The sequence below is a fragment of the Fundulus heteroclitus genome, chromosome 21, assembly GCF_011125445.2.
Source record: "Fundulus heteroclitus isolate FHET01 chromosome 21, MU-UCD_Fhet_4.1, whole genome shotgun sequence".
Classification (NCBI taxonomy): Eukaryota; Metazoa; Chordata; class Actinopteri; order Cyprinodontiformes; family Fundulidae; genus Fundulus; species Fundulus heteroclitus.
This window is the reverse complement of record NC_046381.1, coordinates 15653036-15671412: the sequence shown is the minus strand read 5'-3', so window position 1 is coordinate 15671412 and position 18377 is coordinate 15653036. Positions and strand designations below refer to the sequence as shown.

General features: G+C 42.7%; 1 protein-coding gene across 2 annotated transcripts in view; it reads right to left on the bottom strand.

Moving 5' to 3' along the window:
- Window positions 1-903: 903 nt before the first annotated feature.
- qtrt2 (queuine tRNA-ribosyltransferase accessory subunit 2) overlaps window positions 904-18377 on the bottom strand; it is a 19831-nt gene continuing 2357 nt past the window's right edge. Inside the window, exons 4-9 of one of the 2 annotated variants that reach the window (XM_012857410.3) lie at window positions 17623-17699; window positions 17324-17533; window positions 16351-16550; window positions 10867-11036; window positions 1470-1578; window positions 904-1319 (exon numbers count right to left, since the gene is read on the bottom strand). In XM_012857410.3, the coding sequence (XP_012712864.2) occupies window positions 1085-1319; window positions 1470-1578; window positions 10867-11036; window positions 16351-16550; window positions 17324-17533; window positions 17623-17699 (1001 nt within the window). In that variant the 3' untranslated portion in view covers window positions 904-1084. The remainder of the gene's footprint in view (window positions 1320-1469; window positions 1579-10866; window positions 11037-16350; window positions 16551-17323; window positions 17534-17622; window positions 17700-18377) is intronic. The other variant, XM_012857411.3, reaches the window with a different exon arrangement.

The following is an 18377-nucleotide window of genomic DNA, read 5'->3' as shown; positions in this document are numbered from 1 at the left end:
GCCTTTTTGTAAGAGTTCACATAAGATTAATACCTTAGTCTCGCTATTTTATGACTTTATTCTCGTAATTTCCAAAAAGAAACCCCCACCGCGTCGAAATGGGGTTGCTGATCTCTGGTGCTGTTACTTTGGGGGGTCACAGCTTGATTAGCATGGGAACCCCTGCAGTAGATAATTCTCTTGGTGTCATGTTTTTGTAAAATTTCACATTAGTTGGTCCCAGAGGCTCAAGGTGAGTCCGAGCAGAACCGATACCAAAAGTTCAGACCTCCAGCCACTTTACGCAAACACTGTTAAATCAACCTCACGTTCGCATCGGACTGGTATTTAGACTAAAGGCGATAATGATTGAGACTGAAAATGAAGGCAGAACGAGGTGCATCACCAATGATCTCGTTTCCGGTCAGCTTTCCGCGCCCTGGTCTCTGAGTGCGTTTGCTGCTGCCTCCCTGTAATGTGTAAATAATCACAGGCTTCTGTGTAAACAACCATCCGGTGCAAATGTCATGACTGCTGTTTAAATATTCATGAAAACAAGCGTTTGCACACGTCAGCCTGACATTTTTGATTGGAGCTGTTTTAAGACGTTGGAGGCTGCTTCAGTCTTGACCCATTGGCTTCAGCCTTCAGGACCAAATCATATGGAATCGACCTAAATAAAGACACCAAAAAGGTCAACTACTGTATGCACTCTATTATCCACCTGTAATAAACCCCCTCTTCAAAAATTCTGAACTATTCCTGCCATTTCCGTCCTTAGAATTTTGAAATACCCAAATCATCTGCTTATAAACTCTTTTTTGTTGTCATAGCACATAATCGCTGCCCACTGTTTAGGATAAACTCCTTGATCAACCACCTTGAACCGGAGAGGAACCTAGCACACAAACAGAAGGCTCAATATTTATCTGCTCCTTTCTTCTTTATTTTTCAGAGATCTGGCTTTAGCAAACACACGGAAGGAGTCATCTGAAGGTCTGTGCAGCATTACAGTAACCTGTGTCTGCGCTGTGCCAGTTTAGAGGAACTATTGTTCCCTCTGTACCCTCCTAGTCCCTCTTCAGTTCTCTCAGACTTCTCTGTTTTACTTCTTTCCGTTCCCAAGCACGCGCCTCCTGAGGAGGTCCATTTTGTCACTGGCCAAAGCTGCTCTGATTGCTCTGAAGAAGCCGTGGTAGTGGCTTGTGTTGTGAATCATGAGGAGGACTCCAGCCAGCAGCTCATTGGTCACTAGCAGGTGGTGCACGTACGCCCTCTGGTGGTTCCGGCAGCAGTAGCAGCCACACCCATCCACCAGGGGCCTGAAGTCGTCCCGATACCTGGACAGAAGTTCATCGCAAGCTCAGGCCGAGTCGACTTTACGAAAAAGCAGCGTAAATGTAAATCAAGTGCATCAAAGCGGAGAGTCTGCGTGCTGCCTGTGAAACCCCCCCCCCCCCCATCGGGTTCTCACAAATCCCGCCACAAACCTTTTGTCTTTGAGATTCATCTCGAAGGACGTCATGTGTGTTTGATCAACACAATTAAGATCTCTGTTCGGCTGCGTCTCCCCCGCTGTGCGCTGCTCTTCATCCGCCGCTGCCGAAACACAAACGCATCTTATTAACTCCAACACAAACCGTTCAACCTATAATCTTAGCCCGTGGCAGGAGATAATTCCCTCTACACGCAACCAGGAGCCTAAGTAAACGGCATTTACGCTTTGACCTACAGTGAGGCCCTGCTGAGCCTTTCATTTTCTCCCCCCGCCATAGGATAAATGCTAACTGGTTATGTTGTGAATACTAAAGTTTGGTTTTAGACATGTGGGTCGTCCCTGTGGGTTTACTCCACCTAAGCGAACAAGAAAGAAGAACAGAGAGGCGAACTGAGGAGGGGCGTGAGGGATGGCGAGACAGAGGAAGGGAAGAGGAGGAAGTGCAGGAAATCGGTCCGCAGTAAAACCCGGGATTACAGACCGAGATCTACAGTCAATAGAGGTGCAAAACGGATTAAGTTGAACGTGAAATAAGCTAAAAGGTGAGCGCTGAACTGAAGAGAAACAAAAATATCGAATATAATTGGATCTGTCTGCAGTATAAAGCCGTGGAGGTGATAAGCATGTGAATAAAAAACGGGACATAACCAAGCTCAGCCGACGATAGCAAAATGCAGAGCAGGGAGATGTCTCCTGTGCTGAGGATAGGTTGTGCATTTCAAATAAGCAGAGCAGCAGCAGCAGATACGGAAACCAACAGGGGACAATGGGAAGTTTCAAGGCTTTGAAACAGATGGAAACTGGTGAAAAGTTTCAGATTTCTTGGCAGAAAACGGACGGCGTCATCTTTCCATTCATCCTTCTCTACAATTAAACTGGCAAAGAAGAAAGAAATGGAGTAATTTGTTTTTAAGATTGCTTTTTAAACAAGCCCTTAAAACAGAGATAGGTTCAGGCATAGGAGCTACACCTACTCTTACAAATGGGAATATTTTGCAACTAACATATTTTTAATGCCACACCATCTGGTGTTTTGTCATTGAGAACTTTCACAGGACTTGTTTGGTGGATCGTCTATCGCCAAAACGTCTATTTGTACACAGTAGCTTTGACCACCAACGATTTAAAACTATTTCTTTTTTATTCTACACAGTGTACTGTGAAGAAATGTGGCAATATGACTCCAATACATAAGATCAACTAGAAGGAGGCCTCTCAGGGCTATCTCTGTTTGATCTGAGGTCATAATCTGCCAGCTGACCCAGACAGGCAGAGGTTGGATCCACAATGACTGTAAATGGGGTACAGTAGGGTCCATTTATCTGAAACATTAATAAAAAATGTATCTAAGCACTAAATAAATGAATATACTATACTACTACTACTACGAGAAATAAACGGATACACAGTGCTTGAAGTACACAAGCTCAGAAAGGTATGTTTAGAAGTATGAAATGGAAAAAGAAAGAGACAAAAGGGCAACACTAGGGGACGAAAAGGGATGCAATCAGGAAAAGGGACAAACTGATCAGGGACTTCCTGTACTTAAGAGTGAGTAGCTCTCATAGTAAACAATGGCGCTAGGCAGAAATCCTGAAACTTGCAACGCACAAAAACATTTCTGGTGTACTAAAACCGTGCGTAGCAGGTCGCCTTGATAAGTCCCAATCCATGTGGAACTGGACGCGCCTGGATTTGTACCTAGGGGCTCCCTGTCCTCACCCCTAATTACATATGCGAATCAGAAAAAATACCCAGAAGGCACCTGTGACATGTCCAAATATCCATGGCAACCGTCAGTCACAGAGACACCTCGAGGGATATTTGTAGTGAATTACAGCAAGGCAGCAGCTTCTTGAGTGGTTGGAAAACATATTTATTTTTCTGATCGCACCTGTTTTGTTTTACAATGTTTGTTAAATTCAAATGCCGCTGTCTGGCTGCTGCCTTGAGCTCGATTATAGCTTAATGCTGATCATTGTACTGTAGCTACAACAAATCATTGTAATGACGTGAATATGCCATTGTGTCTGTCCCCATATTCAATATTTTAATTCTTTAAGACGAGTCAGGGTGTTTTATAAAAACATACAAGTCAGCCATTATGCACGGAGCTTGCTCTTGTTTTGTTCCAGACACAACTATCGTAATGAGAAAATTTATAATTATTATGATAATATTTATCAGAATCCGGTGTTGAGCAGGATTATAGCAATATGAGTGCAATCATGGCTCTGATTACATTTGGAAATTGGCTCCTCGCTGCAAATGGGAGACACGGTTCAGGGCAGGCTTGGGACGACTCAGGGATGTCAACTAGCTGACCTGTCAGTGAGCATTTCACGCGCCTCGGCGTACAAACGATTATACGGTCAATAGAGCGCATTTATATCTACACATGACAAAAAAACAGAGGAATATTCACAGGTTATATCTGATCAAGGTTGTCTCCATCATCTTGAAATGTGTTGGAGTTATTGCATTAGGTTAAATGTGATTCTATTTCTATGTATAGATTTATACCATAAAAGCTCAAACTCATGGAAAAACATCAGGTTCGGTGCTCCTTGGGTTACATGAAGCTGAATGGAGTTACATTTCAGGAGATTTGGGTGAGTACTTAGTGGCTTTTAATTGTCAATTAAAGAAGTTTGTGTTGCCACCACACTTTTTCACAGCAGGTCAAAGAGTTGAATCGATTACTGCACATTTTCACGCGTCGTTGATTTTTGTACATGCCAAGTTGGACGTTAAACACTATAACGCAAGTTTTTTGTGGTACGCTTGCTTCATACATGAGGCCCCTGGAGCCCAAAATATTCACTGTAAAGTATAGTTAATAGGGTTCCAGTATTATTAGTAAAAGACAGATTTGATGGATGGATCGAAGGATGGATGGAGGTAGAGAGTAAGAAGGAGGGAACTTTAAGACAACAGGAAGGGTTAAAGGGGATACATCATGCTTTTCCGTTCTTCCTTTTCACACTGAAATCATTCAGCTGTGCTCGATATAAAGTGAAACTTCAATGCTTTGGTCTGAATTCCTGTTCTGAAGTGCGTCTGAGAGCAGCTCGTTTTGGTGCCGTCTCTTTAAATTTAAAGGAGACACTTCACACCAACCCCTCTAGGTGGCAGCGCGTTCCACTTAACCCTGTCCGGCCATTTTTGTAGTAGGCTGGGGGGACGGTGTAATTAACTGTCTACATCCTTGAACTTGGACTACAAAATTGCAGCAAAACCATAAATAAAAACGGCAGATCCGCAAAATTGGTAACCCAGAAGGCCAGGACCTTCTTAAGCGGTTCTGCAGCAAAATACTAATGTTCAAAAAATGTAATAGAGAACAGAGAAAATGTTATGACTTGAAAAAAAATTACCCAAACAGAATATAAAGATATCTCTGCAGCTCCTAGAGAGACTACAGGGGAAACTCCAAGTGCCCAACAAAATGTATTTAAGGGCTAAAAAAAGTGGATTTTGGAGGATATGTCCCCTTTAAAGCCAAGAATGAAGTGCAATGTCTGACGAAGGTGTGGTGGACTTTCTATGGTGAGGGATTTCCAGCCCAATAATCAGTTTTCTGGTTGCTGGAGAACATAAGAGAAGTGTTCGTTTAGCCGAAGACAACTTTATTTTCTGAGACAGGACGTGCAGATGTCTGGCAGACAGCTAGCCTAACGGACCAGCTGGTTGTTAACACAGAACCAGCTGGAAGGTCCCCGGCAGATACTGTTTGCCTGGCAGAAATATACACACTCTGCTTTAAATTAACACCTGTCACCGTCATAAGCAAATTTTATTTAATATGTTCAATGAAGCATTTAAACAGAGGGAGCCATTAAACGGAGGAAAGGAACTCTAATTTACTCCATTTGGTTTAATCGTCTGCATTTGGGCCAAAAAAACGATAACATTACCAGCACAACAGCATGTTTTTGTTCGTTATCAACAAATGGATGTTAAAAGTTGGAGATGAATGCTTTCTGCATTTTGCTGCGTTTATAAAATACAATGAAGCATTTTCAGGTAAAATCTATTACTACATTTTGAGAATGCCAGAGTCCAAAATAAATCTGAAAGAGAGTCTGTAGGGTCACTCGAAGAGGGGCTGTGGATGGATATGTACTCATAGTCTGATAAATTGGATGAACTCTGGAAGATTGGGCAAACATTACGAGGTCACGATGTGGCACCCTGATAGATTCCTACCAAACCAGGCCGGCTGCTGAAATTGAATAAAGAGACGCTGGAACAAATCAGTCGGATGGTGAACACTTATGTCACCATGTTATAGCAGCGTCTTCATTTCTTTTCCTTTTCGATTATTTGTCTGTTCTCTGTTTAATTGTAAAGGATAAATGATACTTTTTTTCGTCAATAAATCTGCCATTTCAGCAGGGCTGTGTAAACTTTTGAGAACCGTTGTGGCTGTGTTTTTGTGTATGCGTGTGTCAGCATAAAATTTCTCAGAGCACTGCGTAACCTTTGGCTGAATCTGCAGGGACATCCTCTGCTGGGATGTCTGGAAAAAGGTCTTTAAAGTTTTCCTCTTCTGAATATTCATTCTTGCTTGAAAATGATGATTAAGTTGTCCCTACCTGGCTTTATAACCCTTCAGAGATTGATATGCAGCAACAAATGCGTCCCGGTGGTCAAAGCTGAGGTCCGTTCGCACGTCCAGGCCAGAAAACTCCTACTTTCATGGGGTCACATGATCAAGTGCATCTGACTGGCAACACCTGAGTCCTACTTTCCTGCTTAAATCTTCTTAAAACATCAAGCTTGGTTTTAACCAGTTTTTTCAGAGGAATGAGAACATTTAGACTAATGAAATCAAGGCGCTCTGCATGTCTTCCAACAAACCATCAGGTGCTGCACAGCTGAAGGACATGAAATTTGCCAATGCAGGAAGAGCTGGAGCTCACCAATCAGTTCGAACCTTTATTGCTGCTTTTGCAACGTTTCCACTAAGTTACAACAGCTACTAGGGGTGTAACGGTACAGATACAGCATGGTTTTAAAGGTTCGTTTTCCGGGTTTGCATTAATAAAGACGAATGCTATAGAAATAACTGGACATTTGGTTTGATTTTAATTGTATCGTTGTAAAGGATATGGAACGGCCACTGATTGATGGGCAGCCAGGCGGACAGACAATACAATAAAACCACCTGAAAATGGTCAAGGTTGTCTGAGGATTTGTTTTTTAATAAGACTGTGGAGATATTTGAGAATAAAAAAGGTTTAAACCCCTTTGGAGCTGCTTTGATATGTAGAGTATCTAGAGTACGAGATTTACCTGAATGCGTCATGGAAGCACAGCAGTCCAGAAACATCCTCTGGTTGGAGGGACTGGTCAGGACAGTAACCATGAGTTTCATGTCTCCTCTGCAGCGTTTTGGACCGAATGAACAACCCAGGCAGCTGGATTTGAACTTTAGCTCATGTTTGTCCAGTACCAGCAATGTTTCCAAACAGCTCGATGTTGTTTCAGATGAGTAATTCAGTTGAGTGCAGGATGAGCTATGCACCTTATAGCTTTTGGAAAATGTGCTTTGGTTCGGCCCAGCTTTCTGTCTGCACTGCATTAGAAACCTTATTGATCCCAAAAAAAAAAAAGAGTTCACTGATAGCTGGGAGTCCTCCTTGTTTTGTTTTGGAGTCCGTTCTTAAAGTTGTGCAGCAGAACTTTGCACTTGGTTCTGCTCACGAACATGCTGCATGTGTTCCTGTATAAAACAACGCTGTATTCATTCAGTACACATGCGCATAGGACCGACATGGCTGTACTGGATATTTACAATAAATATTATTGATATTTACAGTAAATTAGTATCTACTTGGCAGCGTTTCAACATCCCCCAAGTTGTCACAAAACTGCATCTTTGTACAACAAAGCAGCAGTCTTATATTGTATTTTTTATTATTACTATTATGTTCACTGAGTGCAGGAAAAACAGGACTGGGCAATGAAACGAGGAAGTTCTAAAAATCGAGGGTGACCCAGTAAAACTATCAGAGGGCGAGACGGAAGCGAGGGGTAAACGAGTAGAAGACTGGACGTGTCAGGAGGATCCTAGCCGGGAGGTTGAGGGTGATTTCCCCCTCCCCAGGAGGTGTCGTAATTGGCTGAGAGGGGAATTACAGTTTCTCCACGGGTTTGACACCATTACTGCTCTCACCTCCACCGAACTCCATTTTGCGCCCTGCACGGAATCGATTGCTCCCTTTTTTTTGACACTATAGGCTCACATATGCCGAACCCAGTCAGGGAAGTTTAACCCAACTTTTTAATTATCCACAAAGTCAAGCAGCGGGCCAGTCTAGAGTCTGGAGCAGTCCCTCACTCACACCTCCCTCCGTTCCACTTCTCCAGGTCCTCTGCAAGCACAACAAAGAGGGCGTTGCACCTAATTGTTACCTCGCTGAAGCTGTTCGGGAGATATCCCATTGATTTTATTTCACCTGCTTGATTTCCCTTTATCCAGTGAGTTAACTAATCTAAGACCGATCTCCACGCACTACCATGCATGCATAATATTAGCATCATTAGGTACGAATCCACTTATTTCCTATTCATCAGGAGAAAACTGGCTGTTATTCACCAGTTCACCAGACTGGGACTAAATGAGTAGCTGTTTGTGTGCAGACGACACTCTGCAGGCTCTTTTAACCAAACCAGAGATCTAATTGAACGTGGTGTAATTCCACTGCTCAGAGGCGAGAGAGGAACACTCCTTTACATCCGTGTAAGAACCACAAGCGTTCACTCTCGGCTGCACAGGCCCCTCCTATGGAAATGAAACAATCCTGCTAAAGTTCATTAATCACTCATGAGTTCGGTTTTATCAGTTCGATGCAACTTTGCGCAATTAAAAAACATCAAAGCTCGTCACCGTGTTTTTTAATGTGCCAACATCACCAATGTTTCCTCGTAAATTAGCATTTTTTTTTTCCTCTAACTGCAGTCTCATCTTGGTTCTTCATTTGCATGTCTTTTTATGAATTAAATGAAAGCTAAATAAATGATTTGATGCAGGAGGAATAACATTTCCCATGACATACAAATTCCATTAAGGGGGTCATTATAATCTGAGAAAAGACCTCCAAATTACGCTGATTTCAGATTGCTCTGGGAACACATTATTGTAAGATGCTACAGTTAAACGCCCGCACCCGGCATCTTTTAGGGAGTCTCACTTTTCCCATCCTAGTTTCAATAAACATGTCACCTTGTTGCTTTGGGCAAGGTTGCTTTTACCTGAAAAGGTTATTAGCATATAGAAAAGATGAACCAAAAAAAAAACCAAAAAAAAAAACACAAACTATAACCGCTGCCGAGTTTGAAAACGTCTTAAACTGAGTGACAGTTACAGAGCGCTGCTTAATGAGTACAAGACAGCAGATTTATGGGAAATCTGGGCGCTGCAGGGGATGAAAGAGACATTTACAACAGAGGGTGATGGAAGCTAAATGGAAAGGAAACGCCGCCGCCCGAAAAGTACCCTTTTCATTTTTTTGTGCATTTTGTCACGCAATCTTTGGTGCGTTTTTTTTGAATAGACCAACAAAAAGTTTTGAATTATCATGAACTGGACGGAAAATAATATGTAGCTTTTCACATGTTTACTAGTAAAAATGCAAAAACTGTGAAGTCCATTTCTGCTCAAACTTGGTTACTCTAGTATCATCTGGATAGAGCTAACAGAGGTCACCCAAGTGGTCTGTGTGTGTGATTAAATCTCAGTGTAAATCCAGCTGTTCTGTGAAGCCTTAAGAGGTTTTAGAGAACATTAAGGAACGACCAGGATCATGAATATCGAGGAACACAGCAGAAATGTAAACCAGGTTTAAGTTACAAATGCAATGTTTGAAAGCTTTAAACATCTCTTGAGAGCTCTGTTCAAGTCATCATCTGAAAATGGAAAGAGTATGGCACTGTACCTGCAAACCATGGCCATCCACCTCCACAGACATGCAAGGAAAGTAAAGCATTAATCAGAGAAGCAGCTAGTAGACCTACAGGTGCTGGTTATATAATTAGAATATCATGGAAAAAAAATTTTTTTCCAGTAATTCCATTCAAAAAGTCAAACTTGTATATTATATTCATTTGGTAAGAACAGGCTCATATATTTCAAGTGTTTATTTCTTTTAATTGTGATAATAATAACTGACAACTAATAAAAGCCCAAAATTCAGCAACCTGGGCTCTCATAACACCTGAGCAGTGCCACAGACTCCATGCCACGCCGCATTGCTGCAGTAATCCAGGGAAAAGGAGCCCCAACTAAACACTGAGTGCTGAACATGCTCATACTTTTCATATTCATACTTTTCAGTTGTCCAATGTTTCTGGAAATCCTTTTTTTGTATTTGTCTTAATTAATATTCTAATTTTCTGACTGAATTTGGGATTTTCATTAGTTGTCAGTTATAATCATCACAATTATTATCAGTCTGTGTGTAATGAATGAATATAATATCCACGTTTCACTTTTTGAATGGAATTACTGAAAAAAAAAAAAAAGCTTTTTCATGATATTCTAATTATAGCACCTGCATAGATACTCTGGAGGAGTTGGAACGATGAAAGGCTCAGGTAAGAGATTTTGTTAACAGCAAAACTTTGAGCTGTGTGCTCACTTTGTGTTCAAGTCATGTTCGGAAACACGACAAACTTGTGGTAGAAGGTGAGCAAAATTTAATTTTTCACCTAAATGTAAAAGGTCAGCTTCCAGCAGCACAACGGCCCCAAAAGTATAACCAGAGCTACAATACAATGGTTTAGGTCAGCGCATATTTATGTATTTGAGCGGCCTAGTCAAAGTCCAGGCCAAATCTCTTACTCTGAATCTTTGTAAAAGACTTATAAGTTCCTGTTGACAGAAACCGTTAATCGATTCTAAGGCAGCCTGAGCTTTTTTCAGCGGAGAAAGGGTTTTAATTTCAGGGTCTAGATTAAAAAGCTGGTGGGGATTTCTAGCGTTCTGTGGTTCCACAAAGTCTGAATACAAATGCACGGCACATTTCTGGGCAATTTTTATACGTAAAATCTATTACAAATGTTGAAAACCATCCCCCTACTTTAGGACTATTTGCTATTTTGTGTTGGTCAATGATATGAAATCCTATAAAATACACTAACTTTTGATGTATAGGAATACTTTTGCAAAGCACAACATCCTCTTTGATCCCTGCTGACAAAGATTATCAGAGGAAACGGTGCAGTAATCAGGTAAATACATTATAAACACCCAAAACGACCTTTTGTTTTCATGATTAGGACTTAATTAAGAGGGGAAGCCTGTGAAAGGAAGAGACAATTATCAGTGAGGCAGAGGAGTTTGAGCCGCCGCAGAGACGAAGCTCCACGGCTCTTCGCCGCACCTGTCAGGTCGGCTCTACCTGCGCTCTCCGGGTCCGGCGTGATGTCGAAGCTGAAGCAGAGAGCGCAGCCTCGTTCCGTCGCCTGGAAGGGGAAGAAGCCCTCGAAAAGGTCTACGCCCGCCTCAACGCACGCCAGCACCTCATCGGGTCGCCCCACGCCCTGCAGCAATCTGACTCGCACGCAAACACACAGTCGACAGACAGGGAGACACGAGAAAACAGCAGCGAGCATTAAACATTAATGCAACATGTCTGCAAAGAAAACAAAACAAAACAAAACAAAAAAAAGACAGGTGATGTGCACAAACATCCGCAGCCTGCCTCTTCAACAGACCGGCCGGGGCTCCTCTTGTGTGTTTTGAGCTTTCCAAAAAAAAAAAAAAAAACCTGGCTGCCTCTCACCCTCTGCCTGCAGGCATCAAGGTCAAGCCCAATTTAGCATCCGATAATGACTCCACTCCACTTTCTGGCTGGGAGCTGCACCTCCCTCCAGCTAGAAGAACCAGCAGGAGGGGGGGGGTGCCCCATGGTGCTCCAGATCAGCCAACGAGGCAAAGCTCACGGGGAGCTCCTGGTAACAAATTACTGCTCCACTATGACGCTCCGAGCCTCTAGCAACAAGCGCCGCTCCTCCGCCAAACCTCCAGAATGGGAGCGCTTGTTTGAGACAGACTTCAGAGGCAGAGAAAGTTTCCCCCACATGCTAATTTAGACAAAGTTTTGTCCTCGCGTCTTTCAAAAGACACACGGAGAGGTCTATTTGAATATCTTCAAAAGGATCGCGCTTTTGAACGTAAAGCGGCTCTGGTTAAATTATCGTCCGTGCCAAAGTTTCCGCGCTATCGCCGACACCTATCTGCTAGCTGCGGTTTGCTGAGTCACGGCTGATTTATGGGGCACATTTGCGTCCGCCGGCGTGGCTCGGCGACCTTGCAAAAGTGACGGATTAAAGGAGGTTTGACCAAAGCTGTGGTTACGCGATGACAGTCCATCAACAGACTAACAGCACGTAGCCTCCGGCTGCATCGGCCGACATCCTGGGCCCTCCGGAGCCGCTCCGGTCAAATCCGGACAATTCAAGTTCAGAGTAAAACCACAAGGAGATGCAAATTAGCGGAGAAACAAGCCGGCACTTCTGAGGGGGCACATCTGTGAGAGAAAACTTCTCCACTGCTTACGAATTTATATGTGCGAGTCAGAAGCCCCAACCAACTCAGAAATTCATAATTTAAGCCAAACGCTGTCACTTGTTAAAGCCTCTAGGTTTAAAATATTCCACTGAGTGAAGCAGTTCAGATTTGAGCTGGAAAAACATATCAGCGCTCCCACCTTAGAGAAAAAGAAACCCTGCGCTGGTTATCATTATCTCCTCCCAGGTTCCACTTCAAACCGCGCCACACTGCCGTCCTTGTTAGGGCTGTGTAAAAAGCCCTCAGATGGATCTACCTTTAATTCCGCCAGCATCTTTCACACAGAAAAATCTACAAAAACGCAGCCTTTAACTGGAGAACATTTTTCCAGACACCCCGCCCAAGTGCTGAAGGCACCCAGAACAAGTTTTATAGACGTAACTGAACCATCTTAATGATTTATCCGTGCTTTTTCAGAGTTTATCAGAGTGTACAGGAACTTTTACAGCTCCTCCTTTCCCTGGACAACAGAGGCCCTTTTGTCTTAACCACTCTTGAAAACAAAATCAGAAAGTTGAAAATTGCTACAGCTGTGGCAAACAAGAATGGATAGAGACCCGTATTCATCTTGCCTCTATGCATATTGACCACAATGGTACGGGCAGTCAAATTAATTTCCAAAAGCTTATTATTAGGAAAGTGTAACGTTTTCTTTTTCAAAATTCTAAAATGATTCAAAGTTTAAAGGGGACACGTCATGCAAAATCCTCTTTAATGCATTTTGTTGTCCACTTGGAGACTCCAGGAGTGCAGAAAAATTGAATGTAGTCTCTCCAAGTGCTGCGCAGATATCTTTATATTCTGTGTGTGGGTCATATTTTTCTAACCTGACCCTAGCCAGATTGATGTCGCTCCGCTTAGCTGCGCCTAGCTTCACTCACATCCATCTGGGACATCTCCCATAGAGAGAGATTTCTCCAACCAATTTTATTGTCCAGCCAATCAGGACGCAGGGCTGGAGTTTCATAGATGTGACGTAGTGGAGAAGCGACCGTGAAACTGTTTTGATTCAGACAGCAATGGCGGCTCGCATCGAGGAAGCAAGCGTTAACATTGATGCTGCTATTTCTTCCGTGTTGTCCAATCTACCTACTATTGTTTCATTAAAAGAACATCAGAGAACGGCTCTGAAGGCTTTTGTTGGTGGAAACCATGTTTTCGCCCTTCTCCCGACCGGATTTGGCAGGTTTTGTTTTCCGGGGCGTGCCCATGGCGGAGCGGTTAGCGCGAACCATGTTAGGAGGCCTTTAGTCCTCAACGCGGTCGGCCCGGGATCGACTCCGACCCGCTGCGCTTTACCGCCTGTCTTCCCCCCTCTTCCTGTCAGCTCACTGTCAATAAAACGCGTGCCTCTAGAGCCGCAAACACAATAAAAAAAAAAGTTTTGTTTTTTCCTGCGTCGCTCTCATCAGCGTCACGGGTTAGCTTCGGTGTGAGTGGTTGAAATAGTACGTCGATAAAAATGACAGACAAGTGGCTTATCCAGTCGTATGCAAGGATTTTTGATGAGGACCAGCCTTCAATAAAGGCAATTCCTACGGAGATGTCCCAGATGGATGTGAGTGGAGCTAGGCGGAGCGAAATACATCGGGCTAGGGTCAGGTTGATATTTTTCGGCCAGTTCAGTTTTCTTTGACCTGTATTATGTTTTTTGAACAATGACATCACAGTATTTGCTGCAGAGCTGCTAAACAAGGTCCTGGACTTCAGGCTAACCAATTTAGCGAATCCACCATTTAGCTGCGATTTTGTAGTCCAAGCTGAAGGATGCAGAAGTGGATAAGTCAACATGTTCGGTCGTTCACTACATAAATACTACAAAAATGGCCGAAAAGGGTGGAATGGAACACTAGGTGACTCAGAGAGGGGCGGGGTGGGAAGTGCCTCCTTTAGATTTAAAGAGACAGTAGCAAAACAAGTTGCTTGACTCGCCAGGCTAAGGGTCGTCTGTTTATTTTAAATACGTCGATGTTTAAGAGCGACAGAAGCGACCCACCAGGGTTAGCCCAGTTTCTGGGGGAAACCCTAAAAAAGCATTGCAGTTACACTTTATAAAGACCACAATTGAATTATTTACATTTTTAAACTGATTTAAAAGCATGACATGTCCCCTTTAAAACTCTGTGCCCTTCTGAAGGGCGTTGTCATTTTTTTTGTTTTCCAGAATGAGGATGGAAATCAAAATTCCACGAAAGTCCAACCACAGTGCATTTTGTTTGCTCGGTAGCTACCTAGCAGGTGTGCTAAATCGCAGAGTATTTGAAGTGATGACAAGATACAAAGAGAGACATTATGGTGAATGTGGAGGTTAATGGTGAAAAGGACAGCTGTGGTTACCCTGACAGGTTTTAAAACCAGGCTGGGCTCATAAAGAGGAAATGAGGCTCTAATTAGGCTGAAGCTGTATGACACTCCTGATGAGGAACAAACCTGTGATCCTGACTCGCACAGTTGTTGTTTTGTTTTCTGTTGTTGTTCTTTTGACAATGTTAGCGATATTCTTGAAATGTATGTGTGTCTACATAAAAGGCAAAAGGATTTTTGTTTATGTCGGGCTGTTTCATCTGTGTTTACAAGGCACATTTCTATCCACGCCAGAAAAAGAAAAACAGAAAACAATAAGACGCACACAGTAGATCATATTTTGTGATCACAATTATTCAACACCTCAGAAGTTTCAATGATTTATCAATTAAGGTTTCTTCAAACAGCAAAATTCTGCTTTTGATGAATTTCTTATGAGTATAAAGACATATAAAAGCAACATAAAAATGTATGATGTAGTATTTATGTATCATTCTATATTTTACCAAGACAGCCCTGTCACAATTATTGATCCTCTCCATGATGTTTGACAGTTTCTCTGGTATAAAGAAGATTTCAATCCTGATAAAGCCATCGGGAAGTCAATAAAGCCCCTTCATTTTCTTCAGCTGTGATGTGTTTATACATAAAACTCATCCATGAACGTATTACGATGAGTTGCAATCATGGAGAAGACAAAGGAGCTTCCAGTAACACTGAGAGAAGAGATTTTATTACACCAGAAGGGCTTTGGGTATAAAAAGATTTAATATTCCAAGAGACACGGTTATAAGAAAGTTCAAAACTTATGATACAACCAACTTTGAAGTGTATTCTAACATTGAAGTTAGGGTAAACTAAGTATTAACTATTATTTCAATAATCTGAAATAATAAACTTAAATAAGATAATTTTCAATGTAATATTGTCAACACTTAAAGGAGCAATAAGCAAAATGTCATTATTTCAGGTAGAAATAATAAAATTATAGCTATTATTACTTGAGTAAAATTTCTGGCTACTCTACCTACCATGAACAGAGAACATACTTGTTTTAACCAGAAATGCACCAGAGAGACAAAAACCTAGAGTTTATGCTAAAGTGAGACTTCTTATTTGTATACGAGCTTAGTTATATTAAAGTTATTTTCTATCTGCTGAGCTCATTGAACCATTTGGAGATCAAATGAGCGTACAGCAAATAGTAGATGTTGTTATTGGAAGTACTTTGCACTGTTCTAATATACCATATTTTCGCACTTAAAAGCCTTTCATTTTCTCCAAAAAATTAAGCGTTTCTCCCAACTGTTGAGAGTTATTGTGAATATGCTAACGATTGATTTAGCGGTATCGGACTGTGTTTTTTTTATGTGTTACAACTGAACAAAGCTGGGGGTTATTGTGAATACGCTGATTAACGTTTGAACAATGTTGAGCGCTATTATGAATGCATTTAATAAGGTTTGAATAACTTATCTTACTGTTTAGTTTAATTAATCCATTTTATATTCCGATGCACTTTATATATGAAAAAACTTTGAATACACCATTCATTGACAGTCCGCCTTATAATCCAGTGTGCACCCTATAGTGCGGAAAATACGCTACTGTATACACATTAACTGCTGTAAGTACTGCTTTGAAGTTTAATGTTGAAAACAATTATTTTAAAAAGTGTTTCTTCTAACTGTATTTGTTATTTTTGCAATTATGCTATTCTTTCATTTTTGTCTTTAAAATACCAAGATTTGCACATAATCTCATATTTTTGACTGTCCAATAATTTTAAAATATTAAATCCTCAGCTGTTATCGCTAGTTACTAAGGACTTTTTACTGTTGAGTAATTTCTGGGCTGACTACTTTCTACTTTTACCGGAATAGAAACATGTTGAAGTAGTGCTACTCTTACTTGAGTATAATTTTTGGCTACTCTACCCACCTCTGTTAAAATAAAAAACCCGGTAATCATTTATCCGACAGAGTCCCACCTGGGTTTGTCTTCAGGCAGCTCCTTAGTCACAGCGCTGATGAGCTGGCTCCTCAGGACCTGATCCATAGCGCCGGTCTGGAAGCCATCCAGGCAGAATCCCGCCACGGGCCTTTTGGCCGTCTCCCTGGCCGAGCGCAGCCTCTCCTCCAGGATGTCTCCTCCCTCCACCACCCCGAACACGCCGACTCCGTCCAATTCCTGGGAGGACAAAGACACACTGGTGTTTACAAACCAGAGGAGAAACGTCTAAGAGATTGAGGGCAAAAACCCAGGGAGATAGGAGGAGGAGAAAGAAAAATATAAGAGAAAAATTTTTTTTTTACCAATGAGCATGATGCATGAAATTAGTGCTGGTAAAACTTTTTTTTCTTCCTTCTTACAGGGTGAAAAATAAATAAATAAATCAATAAATAAAGAGGTTTCCCTCTGCCAGACTCCATTTGGATTTTGATTACTCAACAAGCAGTTGCACATCACTTGGAGGAAAGACACACTGGGGGGTTCGGGGGGGACTTGGCAGCAATCTCACAGCTCACTGGGTATGCGCTAGATAAAAAAATTACCTGCAGTAACTCTGTCAGTTCTCTTTGCTTTACATGATTTCCCACTTTATTATGTCAAGGAACATTTGCTTGCCAGTCAGGCAAAAAAAAAAAAAGGGGGCAAGATAAAGACGGTGGAAAAACCTAGAAAATGACATTAAATAGACAAATAGAAAGGCTGTGGTGGGTGGTAGGAGGTTTGCTGAGAGAATGGAGGGGGGGGGGAGGGAGGGGGGGATTAGCAAGAAAAAGTATCATCTGATCAGCAGCTCTTAGTGCTGCAGGCTTAATATATTCACCCTAATCTTGCTATTTTTCCAGCAGAAACACAGCTGCAAGGCAGTGCCAGAGACAGCTACTGAAAAAAAGAATCAATCCCTGTCCAATGTTTCTATCTGCATGCATGACGTTAAAAGATAGAGTGTGTACCTGGGATTTCTGATGCACCATCAGACACTCGTCCAAATGGGCCAGAGTTCGGTCCACCGACTTTCGAACCCGTTTCCGAGAGGCGCTGGCCTGCCAGGTCTCCCCATCCGCCATGCTCTGGTACCAGTCCGGCTGCACCGCCTTCTGGAGGGCCATGAACTTGGCCACCGTCAGCTCTATCCGCCCTCCGCTGCCCCACACCGACACCGTCTGATGGCGAGTCGTTACATTAAAGACCTAAACGTGCTTCTTCTAGACGCCTCAGTGGGAGTCAGCCTCCTCCGGGAGACGCGGCTCACCTTGTTGGTCGTGTGGCCTGTCGGGCATTGAGCTGCAGGGTCGTGCAGTGAGCAGTACAAGACGGTGTCATGGAGGCCTGCAAAACAGAAGCCCAGGAGTCCCTCAGTGAGAACGAACTTAAAAAGTCCCAACAGCCAGGAGCGGCTGAGCTCAGGCGACGACTTGTAAAGTTATCAGCAAACCCAGCTGCAGCACAAGATCAGAAGGTGAGGGATCAAAAGGCCCTAATTATTATTTCTGGTAATTAAAATCAGTGCGCTTTCTTTCTGCAGCTTGAGACACAACTCTGCAGTAATCCCTGCAAGTTTTATATCAGACGAGGCGGTGATTATATTTCGCTTTTTCAAATCTGGTTGTCAGGGGCTGGACGGGGCTCCGTCAGAGCGACTGACGCACAGCGAAGTCAATCAGGGTCACTTCTAGCAGATCTAAGTGAAAGTATGACTGGGAAATTAATGTTTTAGGTATATTTAGGAAGGAGGGAGGGAGGAAGAAGGAAGGAAGGAAGGAAGGAAGGAAGGAAGGAAGGAAGGAAGGAAGGAAGGAAGGAAGGTTTATAGGAAGGAGGAAGGAAAGGAAGGAAGCGGCAACGGAAAGTCCATGCCTTCCCTCCTTCCTGCCTGCCTCGGCCTGCCGCCGCTCCTTCCTGTTCCCGCGCTTCCTTCCTTCCTTCCTTCCGTCCTTCCTGTCCCTCCTGCCGGCCCTCCCCGTCCTTCTTCCGTCCCTCCGTCCCTTCCTGTTCCTCGGTCCTTCC